The sequence below is a fragment of the Gracilinanus agilis genome, chromosome 3 (genome assembly GCF_016433145.1).
Source record: "Gracilinanus agilis isolate LMUSP501 chromosome 3, AgileGrace, whole genome shotgun sequence".
Taxonomy (NCBI): domain Eukaryota; kingdom Metazoa; phylum Chordata; class Mammalia; order Didelphimorphia; family Didelphidae; genus Gracilinanus; species Gracilinanus agilis.
The window spans coordinates 48064568-48079959 of record NC_058132.1 but is presented as its reverse complement, the minus strand read 5'-3'; the positions used below and the strand labels follow the sequence as shown (position 1 = coordinate 48079959).

Genomic DNA, 15392 nt, shown 5'->3' with positions numbered 1-15392 from the left:
GAAGCCTTTCCAATAACAGTAAGAGTGAAGGAGAATTGCTTACCTAACTGTCAGAACCACTGAGTCACATTCCTTGGACAAGTAGCTGCACAAGCCATTGTAAATCTCTGGAAAAGAAAGGGTTTTCAGTAGTAGCTGGGAGCTGATTTACCCATCCCAATACTTTCCTACTTCATATGCTTCATCTCTAACATCCCCAAGTTCTATTCCTTGTACAGAATATGTGTATTTTATCTGCTCGTTACTTCACTACTTCGTCTCTTCTTGTTAGAGAACCTCTATTCTCTCATTACTATTCCAATGACTTCTATGGCAGAAGATGATCTTGGAGAAAGACAGGAACATAAATGATGAAAAACCATGATTACAAATTGGTTAGAGAAGGCTCTAGCAGGGACTCAGTTTTGTAAAATGGGGAGGGAGGAAGGTTATACTAAACCAGGGGTTCTTTAGCATTTGGGGGTTTTAAAACCCTTTGGCAGTTAAGGAAGCCTGTGTGCCCCCTTATCAGAATCATATTTTTTAATGTACAAAATGAAATACATAGGATTACAAAGGAAACCAATTATATTGAAATAGTTACCAAATTTTAACAAATTCAAATATCCAAGTTAAGAACCTCATATAAAATTATCCCCAAGACAGGGTCCCCCCAGGAGCTTGTTAAATTAAAAATTGATTCCTGAAAAGATCCAAAGGCTTATAAAAGAGATGATATGTGGTCTGATGGACACTATGAATATGACAGACTTCCAAGAGAATGCTTGCCTCCTCGCAGTCATCATGAGGATGAGCCCAGCTATCAATGGACAAGGGATGATCATCCCATAAATAGACAGCCTGGCTATAGGGATACTAGAGGTGGCTTTAGAAGAAAAGGTTTCTTCTCTTCTCATCACATGAGAGAATGATCTCCTCATAAAAGGGACAATTCATTTTTCTGGGAATCTCCAGTAAATCGAAAAGATTCTCCACCCAGTAGATCTGGGTTACCCACTATTTTCTGCAGAATATCTCTAAGTAATGTGCTTACTTTCAGTATGTCTTCTTAAAGCCTTGCTATGCGTGTAGTTGGAGTATGAAAGGAAAATGGAACTTTGTGAGACTTCCTTGTGTAAACTTTTAAAAAATAAAAAAACCAATTTAAAAAAAAGTAAAATAAATTGATCCCCAAATCCCTTCCAGCACTCAAACCTATGATCCCATGAGGTAAAACATATAATTACTTGAATTTCAGACTAAATCATTTTCTGCCTGAGGGTGAGAATGTCCTCTCTTCGCAAGAAATGCATGGGGGGAGTGAATGAATAGAATCATGACTGTCTTCACACCCTGAGTCAGGAAAAAATAATGGCAGAGGTCACACATACTAAGCCCCCAGACTTTTGTCTTCTCTTTAATTGGTTTAAAATTGAGTTGGATTACCCAACATCTAAAGTCTAAAACCTTTGGGGTTCAAAACTATAGGATACCTAAACCCTTTTTTTTTTGTTTTGTTTTTTTTAACCCTTAACTTCTGTGTATTGACTTATAGGTGGAAGAGTGGTAAGGGTAGGCAATGGGGGTCAAGTGACTTGCCCAGGGTCACACAGCTGGGAAGTGTCTGAAGCCGGATTTGAACCTAGGACCTCCCGTCTCTAGGCCTGGCTCTCAATCCACTGAGCTACCCAGCTGCCCTACCCAAACCCTTTTAAAAGAAACAATTTCAGACATATATGTTTACTATTTGACCTGCACATGGAAAACAAAGCCTTGGGAAAAGATTGGGTGAGCCGTGGTTCTGCTCCTTTGCTAGGCAAAAGGGAAATAAATAATTTCTTACTCAAGTTCCCAAATATGCCACCACCTCCATGGAAAAAGATAATTCCACAACGAGACTTTGTAAATGGTGCCTTTGGCATATATAGCCTCACAGGTAGTGTTCCATAGTGCTGGTTGATTACCACAACATCAGGATAATTCTTTTCTGGAACAAGTTCTTGTAAAAAGCGTACAACTTTTGGCATTGAGCAGATTCCCAGCTTCTCAAAAATCATACCCTGTTAGATGGAAAGAGGAGATAAGAAAGAAACATATAAATGACTCATTTTAAAAATAATAATAGATAACATTTATATGGCACTTACTATGTCAGTCATTTGCTAAGAGCTTTACAATTATTATCATATTTGATCCTAACAAGAACTCTGCGGTCTGAGTTCTATTATCCCCATTTTATTGACAAGGAGACAGAAAGGCAGAGATTAAGTGACTTGCCCAGGGTGACACAGTTAGTGTCAGAAAATTACTTCCCAGGATTACATAGTAAATGTGAAAGGCTAGATTTTTCAAGTGAAGTCTTCTTGACTCTAAGCTCAGTGCTCTAACCATGCCCCACCTAACTGCATCTCTCCAGCCATCTGGGATCATGAAGTTGGTTTTTCTGGGATATCATCTTTATGCTTTATTGAAGAGATATACCAGGGAGCATGTACACTCGAGTTTGAGGTTGAGCTTTGTCATATTCAAACTCTGGGAGTTGTGAGTCTCACCTTAATTGACAGGTGAAAACAGTTGGAGACATCGGAATGTTCCCAGATGCCGTGAGGACGAGAGGAAAGGCAGTTGGCCAGAAAGTATAAATACCCTAACAGCCTTCTGAGAGGGGCTTTTGGCTTTTGGTTTTTGAAGCCTTGGCCTGAAATCCTTGACTTTGGACATTGATCTGTTCTTGGAAGATTGACCTGTGGATCTGACCGTGGATCCTCTGGTTCTCTCTGAATCCCCCCTAGATATTTAGATATCTGAACCATCGACAGAGGGAGGTAAGGGAGGTATTTCCTGACAGCTGTAGGACTGACATAAGCTGAGAGGGATCATCAATAGCTGTATCAACCAAGCAGATTGCTTTCTCTGGTTTGGCTGAGGCCAAACTAAGCCAGAGGAGGTGAAGAACAAACTCCAGCATTACTGAAGCAGCCTACGGTCCTGAGGGATTAATGATCATAGCCATTAGAGATAGGGTCTCCTATCCGCAATCTATTCCTGATTATTCCTTTCCCTTATTGACAACTATAGATAAAGATTATTAAGTACCTTCCTGAGTAGTTATTACATCACAACTCTTGGGGAGGGAGCAACGCAGTCAGATGAAAACGTTATCCAAGGCTAATAGAACCCAATAATAATAATCAATCCAACCCCAGGTGGGACCTGAAAGGGTTATTCATCCACTTGCCCTTTAGGGATCCTGCCTGGATCGGGTGCTGTTATTGAGAAGAAAATTAACAAGGAGAGACTTTTTAAAAATTAGCAATGCAAAGAAATAGAGGAAAACAATAGAACAAGAAAGACAAAAAAATCTCAAGAAAATTAGAGATATCAAAAGAATATTTCCTGCAAAAAATGACCAGAATAAAAGATGAATATATTAGGTACTTAACAGAAGTAGAAGAGATTAAGAAGAAGTTACAAGGAAATACAAAAGAACTGCATAAGATAGATCTAAACATTACTGATAGTGTAGTTATTGATCTAGAGCCAGATATCCTGGAAAATGAAGTCAAATGGACCTCAAGAAGCATTGTTGGCAATAAAGTTAGTAGAAGTAATGAAAATCCAACTAAACTGCTTAAAATCCTAAAAGATGTTATTAAAGTGTTGCACTCAATATGCCAGCAAATTTGGAAAACTCAGTAGTGACCATCGCATTGGAAAAGATCAATTTATGTCCCAATCATAAGGGCAATGCCAATGTCAAATTACCAAGTACTACACACATTTTACACACCATTAAGGTTTTACTTAAAATTATGCAAGCTAGGCTTCTGCAATATATGAACCAAGAACTGCCAGAAGTAAAGGCTATTTTTTTCTATTCAATTAATTAATTTAGAATATTTTTCCATGGTTACATGATTCATGTTCTTTCCCTTCCCTCTTCCTCCCCTCCTCCCTGAGCTGACAAGAAATTCCATTATCAAAACCTATTTCCATATTATTCATGTTTGCAATAGAGTGATCATTTTAAAGTCAACATCCCCAATTATATACCCATCCAACCATGTGATCAATCATGTTTTTCTTCTGCATTTCTGCTCCCACAGTTCTTTCTCTGGATGTGGATAGCGTTCTTTCTCATAAGACCCTCAGAATTATCCTAGATCATTGCATTGCTGCTAGGAGAGAAGTCCATTATTTTCTATTGTGCCACAATGTATCAGTCTCTGTGTACAATGTTCTCCTGGTTCTGCTCCATTCGTTATCCATCTATTTCTGGAAGTCTTTCCAGTTCACATGGAATTCCTCTAGTTCATGATTCCTTTCAGCACCATTGTATTCGATCACCATCAGATACCACAAGTTGTTCAGCCATTCCCCAATTGATGGACACACCCTCATTTTCCAACTTTTTGCCACCACAAAGAGCATGGCTATAAATATTTTTGTACATGTATTTTTCTTTATTATCTCTTTGGGGTACAAACCCAGCAATGGTATTGCTGGATCAAAGGGAAACCAGTCTTTTAAAGCCCTTTGGGCATAGTTCTGAATTATCTTCCAGAATAGTTGGATCAATTCACAACTCCACCAGCAATGTATTAGTGTCCCAATTTTGCCTTATCTCCTCCAACATTTATTTTTTTCCTTTACTATCATATTAGCCAAAATGCTAGGTGTGAGGTGGTACTTCAGAGTTATTTTGATTTCCATTTCTCTAATTATGAGAGATTTAGAACACTTTATCATAAAGGCTAATTTTTGAAGAGACAAAATTGTCAACATTTGCTGCATTATGGAGAAAGCCCGGGAGCTCCAGAAAAACATCTATTTCTGCTTCATTGACTCTACTAAAGCCTTTGACTGTGTAGATCAAAACATAATAGGGCAAGTCCTCAAAGAAATAGGAATAGAGCATCTTTCTTGTCTCCTAAAGAAACTGTATGTGGGCTGAGAAACAATTAGAACCAAACATGGAATAATTGATTGGTTAAAGATTGGAAACAGACTAGGACAAAGCTGTATATTGTGGGTGTTCAGGAAGGACTAGTACCACTGGTGTGAGGCTTGCTGAGTCCTTTTTAGGGCTGCTCATCCACCTTTGGTGTCTACCTGTCACCCTATTCTCACCTCTGGATTTAAGAAGCCATAGCATGCATAGTAGATATACCTCAAAAAACTGTCTCCACAGATAGGCTAAACCAAATTTAGGGTAACTGAATCTTGAGACACAATCTTAAAAGACAATAATTTGAAAACATCTATAAGCAAAGCCGCAACAAAAATGCAGATTGGACACAAGCCCAGCATGAATTACTAGAAGAACTAAAGAAAGAGATTTTTTTTTAACCCTTGTACTTCGGTGTATTGTCTCATAGGTAGAAGATTGGTAAGGGTGGGCAATGGGGGTCAAGTGACTTGCCCAGGGTCACACAGCTGGGAAGTGGCTGAGGCCGGGTTTGAACCTAGGACCTCCTGTCTCTAGGCCTGACTCTCACTCCACTGAGCTACCCAGCTGCCCCCAAGAAAGAGATTTTTAAAAGATCAAATAAATTATTTTTTAAAAAAGAACAGTAGAGAAAAAAATTGGGAAAGGAATGACAGCAATGAAAGAAATTTGTGAAGATAGAATTATCAGCTTATAAAGGAGGCTCAAAAAATACTGAAGAAAAACTCCTTGAGAAGTAGAATTGGCCAAATAGTAAAAGAAGTATAAAACTTTCTGAAGAGTATAACTCTTTAAAAACTAGAATTGGTCCAGGGGAAGCTAATTACTCCATGAGATATCAAAAAAACTATGAAACAAAAATCAAAAGGCTGAAAAAATAGAAGAAAATTTGAAATATCTCCTAGGAAAAACAACTGACCTGGAAAATAGATTAAGGAGAGATTATTAAAGAATTATTGGACTATCAGGGGCAGCTGGGTGGCTCAGTGATTGAGAGCCAGGCCCAGAGACAGGAGGTCCTGGGTTCAAATGTGACTCAGATACTTCCTGGCTGTATGACCTTGGGCAAATTACTTCACCCCCATTTCCTAGCCCTTCCCTCTCCTCTGCCTTGGAATCAATACATAGTATTGATTCTAAGACAAAAGGTAATGGTTTTAAAAAATAAAAAGAATTATTGGACTACCTAAAATCCATAATAAAAATTTATTCAGGGAACACAAAGAAAATATTCAGATGCAAATGGAGACTTAATACTGGAATCTTAAAGTATGAATGAGTCAAAGAACAAATTATAGAAATAGTATTCAAAAGAAAATTCTTATGGTGAAATAACATATTGAAATTTTGGGGATACAGTTATATCAGTCCTCAGGGGGCGGGAAATCCTATCCTTATAAATTATATCAATAAAATGGAAAAAGAAAATTAATGAACTGAATATGCATTTTAAAATGTTTTAAGTGAAATAAATAAAACTAGGAGATATTGAAAATTAGAAGGGAAAAAGAAAATTAGAAAAAAGCAATAGAAATCATAAGTAAAACTAAAAGCTCATTCTTTGAAAATATTCATATAATTGATAGACTTGACTAATCTGATTAAAAAGAAGAGAGCAGAAAATTGAAGCAAAATATATATATATGTATATATACACATACACACATATATGAGTAGGATAAAATCATAGCAAAATAAGAGAAAAATAGGGAGCAGCTAGGTGGCTCAGCAGACTGAGAGTCAGGCCTAAAGAGAGGAGGTCCTGGGTTCAAATCTGACCTTAGACACTTCCTAGCTGTGTGAGTTACTTAACCCCCATTGCCTAGCCCTTACTACTCTTCTGCTTTGGAACTAACACAAAGTATCAGTTCTAAGACAAAAGGTAAGGATTTTTTAAAAGTCAGACAAAATTTTTAAAAATTAGAAAATATTATGCACAATTATATGCTAACAAAACTGAGAACACACAAAAAATAGTGAATACCTTCAAATATGTCAAATATTCATACTATCAGAAGATCAAAGAAATATCCTAGTATCGGGGGGAAAAAGATCTAGCTATAAAGAAACTACCAAAAGTAAAAAACAGTTAGTAGCCAAACTTCAGAAATTCTCAAAAATTCAGAAAGAAAACATCCTAACATAAATTCATTTTTGAAACAAATATAGTCCCAATACCTAAACTAAGGAAAGAGAAAAGAAAAAAAAAACTATGAGTAAATATGATTAATGAACATTGACTCAAAAAATGTAAATAAAACCCTCCAAACAAACTATAATGAACATAATTAATCATTTGAAAAATCAAAATATATGATCATCTCAACAGATACAGCAAAAACTTTTGACAATGTACAACACTCTTTCATACTAAAAACCTTACAAAATATAGAGCGATTTTTTTAATATATAAAAAGCATCTATCTGAAACTAAAAGCAATGCAATGGGCTAAATCAGTGATGGGCAAACTACAGCCCACAGGCCAGATGCAGCCCCCTGAAATGTTCTATCGGCAGCCTGACATTATTCCTTATCTGACGAATACAATGAGTAGGGTACAATACAATGAAACTTCGAAAGAACTGCCTTAGAAACAGACCAACAGATGAGCATTTCCTTTCCTTTGGCCCCCTCTTTTAAAAGTGTGCCCATCACTGAGCTAAATTAAAATCTTTTCCAGTAAATATCATGGTGAATCCAGATTGTCTACTCACCCTCTATTATTTGATATCATTATGAAAATGTTAGCAACAGCAATAAAACAAAAGAAAGGAATTAAAGGAATATAGATAAAAACATAAAATTATACCCATTTGCTGATATATAAAGCAAGTCATCAAAACCTGATACTGATTGAAGAGCAGATATAGAGCAATGATGGTGAACCTTTTAGAGAGGAAGTGCCAGGCCTCACCCCTCCCCACCTCCCAGATCTAGTGCCATGTCCACCCCCCTCAGAGATAGATGCCCACCCCTCCCCCTCATTGAGTGTTGGGTGCACCCTGCCCCCACCCTTATCCCACACAGGGGAGGGAGCTCCCATTGGGCTGCTGGGTAGAGGGGTAGGTAAAGTAAGAAATGTCCTCAGTGAGTAGAGAGGGAGAGTGGAGTGGCCCAAGTGCTCTGCTCCCCTCCAGCTCTACTGCCTATGAGCTGCTCACCTTACCCCTATATGCTCCCATTATATATATTTATATATATATATATATATATATACATATATATATATATATACTGGGCAGAGAGACCAATAATGTGAAAAAAATGATCCCTCCTTCATCCATACTATCCCTAAGGTCTACATATCAGCCATCCTCTATAGGGAGATAGTAATAGAGGAGATATACAAAGAAGAAAGATCAGTTGATATATATCTTCAGAGGAGTAAATACTCCTCATTTCTTTTCAACACTATAAAGTCTTCACAACCACATGAAAAAATTCTCTAAATCATTAATAATAAGAGAAATGCAAACAGTCCTGAGGTTTTACTTCACATCTTGCAAACTGGCCAAAAATCACACCAAAAATGTCAACAGTTAATGTCAGAAGGTTGTTGAAAAGTAGGCATACTAATACATTGTTGGTGGAGCTGTGAAATGGTACAACCATTTTTGGAAAACAATTTGGAATTTTAAAATAGAAAGATTAAAGTGCCCATACCTTTTGAATTAAAGATTCCTTTAATGGCTTATACTTGAAGTCATCAATATGAGGAAAAGTCCCTATATACTCCAGATATATTTATTACAGTACTTTTTGTGATACCTAAGAATTGGGGGAGGGGAGTTTCCATCAGTTAGGAATGGCTAAACAAATTGTGGTATATAAATATATTGGAATATTACTGTAATGTAAGAAATGATGTGTGTGATGAATACAGAGAAGCATGGAAACATCTATATGAACTGATACAGAATAAAGTAAGCCAAGACAAGAAAATAATATAAATAAGTCAAACAATGAAAATGGAAAGAATAATAACACACCAAAATAATTCAAAATAAATGTAACAAAATTATAAGTAGGACTCAAATGTAAAAGATATGAGAAATTAGAAAGGCATTTCCTGTCCTCAAGAAGCTTTCAGTCTAATGGGAAAACAGCATACAAAAGGAAGCTGAAGTGGGAGGTTTGTGGGACGGAGCAAGGTGTCTTACATAGGAATATGATGGTAAAGATTTTGTGAAAAATCTGAAAATTCCCCAACTAGATTAGATGCCCTGAAAAGCATGTGAATATTACTTTCATTCTACTGCTATTCTCCCTTTCCTGATCACCCTTTCTTTTCCCATGCACAGACCCAAGGCTTAATAACAGACAGCATTTATTTAGTACTTTAGGTTGCAAGCATTATCTTATTTTGTACTGACAATAACGCTAGGAGATAGGTGATATGTTATCCCCATTTATAAATGAGGAAACTGAGGCATACAGAAATTGGAAGGGTCAGAGTCACCTAGTAAGTGTCTGAGACAATATTTGAACTTAGGTCTTCCTGACTAGGTCCATTCCTCTTTCCATTGTGGTGCCTCTATGATTAGAAGAGAGTTCAATATTTCACAGAATCTCAGAACTGGTCAAGATTCAGAGATCATTAAGGCCAACTTTTACCAGCCAAAACTTTCCTTTTCAAATTCCCCACAAGGATTCATATAGTCTCCACTTGAAGACTTCTAGAGAGGGGGAACCCACTACCAACCAAGCAATGATGATGTTGATGTTTTTCTTTATATTACACTTAAATAACTGCAATTTCTGCCTAGGGTTCTGCCCTCTGGAACCAATCATGTCATGCTTACTCCCCTTTTCAAATGTCAGTCCTTTAATACTTGAAAATAATGAAAATATCTCCAAGGTTTTTAGGAAAGGTGTCACAGAACATGTAGAACTTGAAGATGTCAATGGCTGACTTCATTTCCCACCCACCTACAGTCCTTTGGACTTGTCCATCATGTCCCCACACCAGGGACCTTCCACCTCCCTCCCCCTCCCCCTTTTCAGTTTCCATTTTTGCGGTCTTTCTGCCCTTAGATTATAAACTCCTTGAGGTCAGGGACAGTCTTTCTTTTCCATATTTTATCCCCAGCATTTAGCACAGTGCTTGGCGCTTGGTAGGTATTTCTAAAGGTTTATTGACTGATTGGATTCACAGATTCTCAGGGTTGGAAAGGACTCCAGAGCTCATTTAGCCCCAGTCATGCTGAATTGGAATCCTCTCTACCCTATACCAAAAAGAAAGTGGTGCAGCCTCGCACATTTGTCTAAGGGCTTCACCTAGTATGTTGTTTGTGATCCATTACAGAGCCTTCATCCCTAGACCCCTTCATCTCTCTGGGCTCCCACTGTTCCCACTGAGATGGGCCAGTCAATGAACAGCCTGAGACCTTTCCTTGGGACTTATAGGGTTGAGTGTGCAACGAGCTTCGTGGGAGTCTACTGTGTGTCACAGCAGCCAAATATTCAAATGATTTTGGTAAAAAGGCTACTTTAAGCGAAGCCCTATCCAAATGAGGGGGCTGGTAGTCATCTGATCTTATGACTTTAAGATCATAGATCTCCATAGCTGGAAAGCTAGAAGGGACCTCAGAGGTCATCTAGACTAGCTCCCTCATATTATAGTTGTGGAAACTGAGTCCGGGGGAGGTTCAATGACGTGCCAGATTCCCATAGTGAGTTAAGGAGTCTCACCTAGGACTTGCTAACCCCAAGGCTAGCTTCTGGCCCACAATACTTTTTACTCAACACTACTCAGATAACATCTGGGGTATTGTATTCAGAGAGTCTCCGAAGGAAGGGAACTGAGGGAACAACTAGTTCAAATGCATTAGACACCTCTCTACAACACAGTAAGCACTGCAGACCTGCAACGAAGGGGAGCTCATTACCTCCCAAAGAAGCCCAATCCTCTTTGGGGTCACTCTGTTGTGAGACGGTGTTTTCTGGCATCAAATAGGTAGGGAACTCAATTCATGCTGGCTGTGTCCCTGTGCCCGTGAGTAGTGCAGCTGGCTTGGGGGCAGGCTGTAGCCCATGCAGCTCAGCTCTGCTAAGAGTGTGGGAAGGGACCGTCCCACTTTCCTCTGAACTGCTCAGATCGCATCTGAAAGATTCTGTTCCATTCTGGGCATTAAGCTCAACTCCCACCTCAGATACTTCCTGCTCTATAAACCTAAATAAATCGCATATCCTTTTGGAGCCTTAATTTTCTTGTCCGAGGCAACTAAGTAGTGTATAGTTGGAAAATCTTGAACCCCTGGAACTGCATTGCCCAGGATTCCTTTCTGTATTACCTACAATTCCTTTTCCTTTCTGTTTACCTGTGTCTTTTGCATGATTGTATATAAGTTTTGGGTAATGGCCCTCTCCCTCTCTCTTCCACGTGAAGTGAGTGGGGAACGTTCTCTGTGATCTCTAGCTCTCTAGTTATATATTAATAAATCTCTATAAATATTATACTATGGAGATGTTGAATATTAATTTTTAAATCCACATTGGAGCACTGGGTCTAAAATCAGGAAGACCTGAATTCAAATCTGGCCTTGGACACTTACTAGCTATGTGATCCTAGATAAGACACCTAACCTCTGACTCAGTTTCTCAACTATAAAATGATAGTAATACATGCCTCACAGGGTTGTGAAGATCAAATGAGATATTTATAAAGTGCTTAGTCCACGGTATGTAACAAGTGCTTATTAAATGCATATTCCTGCTCCATCTGTAAAAATAAAAATGGTAACAATAGCGCCTACCTCACAAGGTTTTGAGTTTGTACATAAAATATTCTGCGATCCTTAAAGTGAAAGCTAGTTATCAATAGTATTGTTGTTATAATTACCATGCATTTTAGTGAAGACCTTGACAAGCTAAAGATTATCCAGAGGAAGAGGATCAAGTGGAAAGGGTCTGTGTCCCAGACTATAGGAAAGTCTATTGAAGAACTAGGGATATTTTAGCCTGGAAAAGAGAAGATTCCAAAGTGACTTTATTGTTTTCAAGAAATTGAAGGCTAGTATGGGGGAAGCCAGTAGATGAACAAGCATTTAAAAGTGCTTAGGATGTGTTAAGCACTATGCTAATGAGGGATTTGAAGGAACTAAGAGGCAGGGGAAAGAAGAGAGAGTATTCGATGCCTGGGGGACAGCCAATGCAAATTTGTGAAGTCAGCAGAACACCAAGTTGGACAGTGTATCTAGAACTATAGAAGTCATAGAGGGAAATAAAGTATATGAATATCGGAAAGGTAAGAAGGGGCCAGAATAGGAAGAGCTTTGAATGCCAGAGTACAGCCTATTTAATCCTAAAGGTAGGAGGGAACTAGTGGAATTGCTTGAGTAGGATGATGGGGAAAGTGATTTTTACAAATATTATCTACTTTGGTGCTCACAACAACCCTGAGAGTTAGTTTCTATCATTATCCCATTTCACAAATGAGGAAACTTCATTCCAGCCCTGGAATTCACCCATTGGAGTGCACTTGGCTCTGCTGTCTCTCCTTCTGCCTCTCCCTCTGTGTGACTCCTCATAGAACTTCCACTTAAGGGGGATGCCCAGTTCAGCCCCATTGCATTTCTCTCCAGGCTACACTCCCAATCTAGAAGACTTCCTTCATAATTTAGGCTCCTGGAGGACAGGGACTATATTTCTTTTTGCTATACAAGAGGATGACACAGTGCTTGACACAGCAAACGCTTAATAAAAATACTCATTCCTTCCCTCCCTTATCCCTTTCTGCAGTTTCTACTTAGATTTGTATTTCTAGAATTTAGCTCAGTGCCTAGAACATAGTACTTAATATATGCAAATTGATCCAGCTATTTTACTTTCTTATGGACCAGGGGTAATCTGTAAGTATTTGTAATTTGTAACCAAACCCATCGATAAAACTTTTTTTTTCTAATGAAGTCAATGCTAAATTGACTGTCTCAATGATTGGCTGGGATTTTAACTGGGACTTTGAAGGAAGTCAGGAAATCCAGGAGACAGAGATGAAAAGGGAAAGCTTTCAAGGCAAGAGGGACAGTCAGAGAAAATGATGGGAATCTGGAGATGGGGTATCTAGTGCAATGCACAACATTTTGCTATATCACTGGATAACAAAATTCATTGAAGAGGGGAATATTTAAGACTAGAAAATTAGGAGGGGAACTTGTTGTGAAGACCTTTAAATATTAAATCAGCTCCTGGAGTTTACTGACTAGGAAAGTGACATGATCAGATCATTACTCTGGCCAATAGGTGGATTCGAGTGAGGAGAGATCTGAAGTTGGCAGACCCACCAGCAGCCTATTGCAATAGTCCATATGTGGGGTGATGAGAGCCTACACAGGGACAGCGGCAGTGATAACAAAATGATTGGGGAAGATGATGCAATAGGATTTGGCAACAAAGTAGATACAGGTGAGACAGGGTGAATGAGAAGTCAAGGATGCCACATCCTTGGTGATGGGCCAAGTCCAAGTCATTCTACAAATGACAAAACCAAGATCAAGAAAATCAATGTGATTTGTCCAAGATCACTTAGTTCATGGGTATCTGGGGCAGGATTCAAACTCCAGTCTCATTGCCTCTGACTTGATCACTCTGTCCACTGTGCTATTTAACTGACTTTCCACTTTACTGTATTGTCTCTCAAGAAAAAAACATCTGGCATGTTCATAGTAACGTTAAGATATGCAAAGTGTTTTACAAACATGATTTCATCTGATCATTCATATATGCACCAAGCATGGTCATTTTGATGCTATTTCAGTCCAATAATTCAATAGTGTAATAAATAGGCAAACATCTCTCCTAATATATGACTATACAATTGTTCCAATCATATGTATTATACATATGAAATTATCAGATTATAACAATCAGATGTGTTATATGTACATATATTCCATGTGTATATATTATGCATAACATATATAAATATGGAGTTGGTATGTATCTATATGAATATCAAGAGTGTAGATGCTGTGGTAGTTAATAAAATACAAATTCACTTAAAAGCAACACCAGAAGGCAGAGCCAAGATGGCAGAGTAGAGGGAGAGAAGTTCTAACCTTTCCCAAATTCCCCTCCAAACAATGTTAAAATAATGCCTTAAGACAAGTTCTAGAGTATCAGAACCAACAAAAAGAGGGAGTAAGGCAATCTTCTGGCTCAATGCAACTTGGAAGGTTGGCAGAAAATGTTTGTTTTACCTGAATGAGAGGGAAGTACAGTATGACTCACGCTTCCCCTGGGATACTCACAATGAAGCCATGGTAAGGCCTCCGCCCTTGAAGATTTTGGGTGCAGGTACAAGCCCAAAGTGGGACCCCAAGCCCCAGCACAAAACAGCCTATAGTACACCCAAACAGTACAAATCAGCAGGTCTTGGGGAAAACTGAATCAGTGACAGGAGACAGTTTCCAGATCTCTCAGTCTATCAGGTGGTACAGAGATCCAAAAACTGGTCAAAAGAAGATTAGAGGTAACTCTTTGCTAACCCTGGGCACAAGGTTTTGTTACATTGCCCAAAAAAGTTCTGGGTTATAGTCCCAGGGAACTAGCAGGACTAGCAGGAGCAAGGTCATAGAAACAGGGTAGAAATGAGTACTTACGGTCTTTCACAGGCTAGAGCATAGGCCAAGAGAGCACTGAACATACCTCTCCTTCAATCATACTACCTTGGAAGAGCTGAAACTTTGCAGACACCCAGAACTAATAGCACAAAAAAAAAATCTGTAGTTCAAAAGAGTGCCCCCTTTGTCCTGGGAACAGACTCAACTTTAATATAAAAAACAGAAGACAAGGAAAAGGCTTGGAAAATGAGCAAACATCAAAAATAAACATAGAAAGTTTAAGTTATTATGGTGATAGAAGAAAATAAAGCACAAACTCAGAAGAAAATAATGAAATCAAAGCAGCTACAGGCAAAGCCTCAATGAAAAATGGAGATTGGTCTCAGGCCTTGGAAGGACTCAAAAATGATTTTAAAAATCAAATAAGAGAGGCTGAGGGAAAATGGGGAAAAGAAATTAAAATGAAGCAACAGAATCAACAACTTGATAAAGGAGTCACCAAAAAAAGGGAGAGAATAACACCTTAAAATTTTTCAGAATAGGCCAAATGTTTTAAAAGGCACAAAAATCCTTAAGAGAAGAATTCCTTAAAATACAAGACCAAATTTATACTAGCTTTCTTTCTTCATGGACTTTCCCAGTCAGTTAATGCTGTCCTATGGTGGTCCTCAGAAATTCTTGATGTTAAAAAGGAAGCTGGGAAGATGGTAAGTGTAGAATCAGGGGCCTGAGTTTAGACGTCGGCTCTGCCACTTACTGCTCAGGTGACCTTAAGGAAATCATGCTCCTTGTTTTTATTGTTGCTGGTAAGTCATTTCAGTTGTATCCACTCTTTGTGGCCTCATTTGGGGTTTTCTTGGCAAAGATACTAAAAATGGTTTGCCATTTCCTTCTCCAGTTCATT

The 15392-nt window shown here is 38.4% G+C and overlaps 1 protein-coding gene across 1 annotated transcript in view; it reads right to left on the bottom strand.

Annotated features, from left to right (window-relative positions):
* The window catches only part of LOC123240970 (arylacetamide deacetylase-like 3), a 36150-nt gene that overhangs the window by 19839 nt on the left and 919 nt on the right, over positions 1–15392 (bottom strand). The window contains exons 2-3 of the mRNA XM_044668679.1: positions 1823–2039; positions 44–107 (exon numbers count right to left, since the gene is read on the bottom strand). Of these exons, the coding sequence (XP_044524614.1) occupies positions 44–107; positions 1823–2039 (281 nt within the window). The remainder of the gene's footprint in view (positions 1–43; positions 108–1822; positions 2040–15392) is intronic.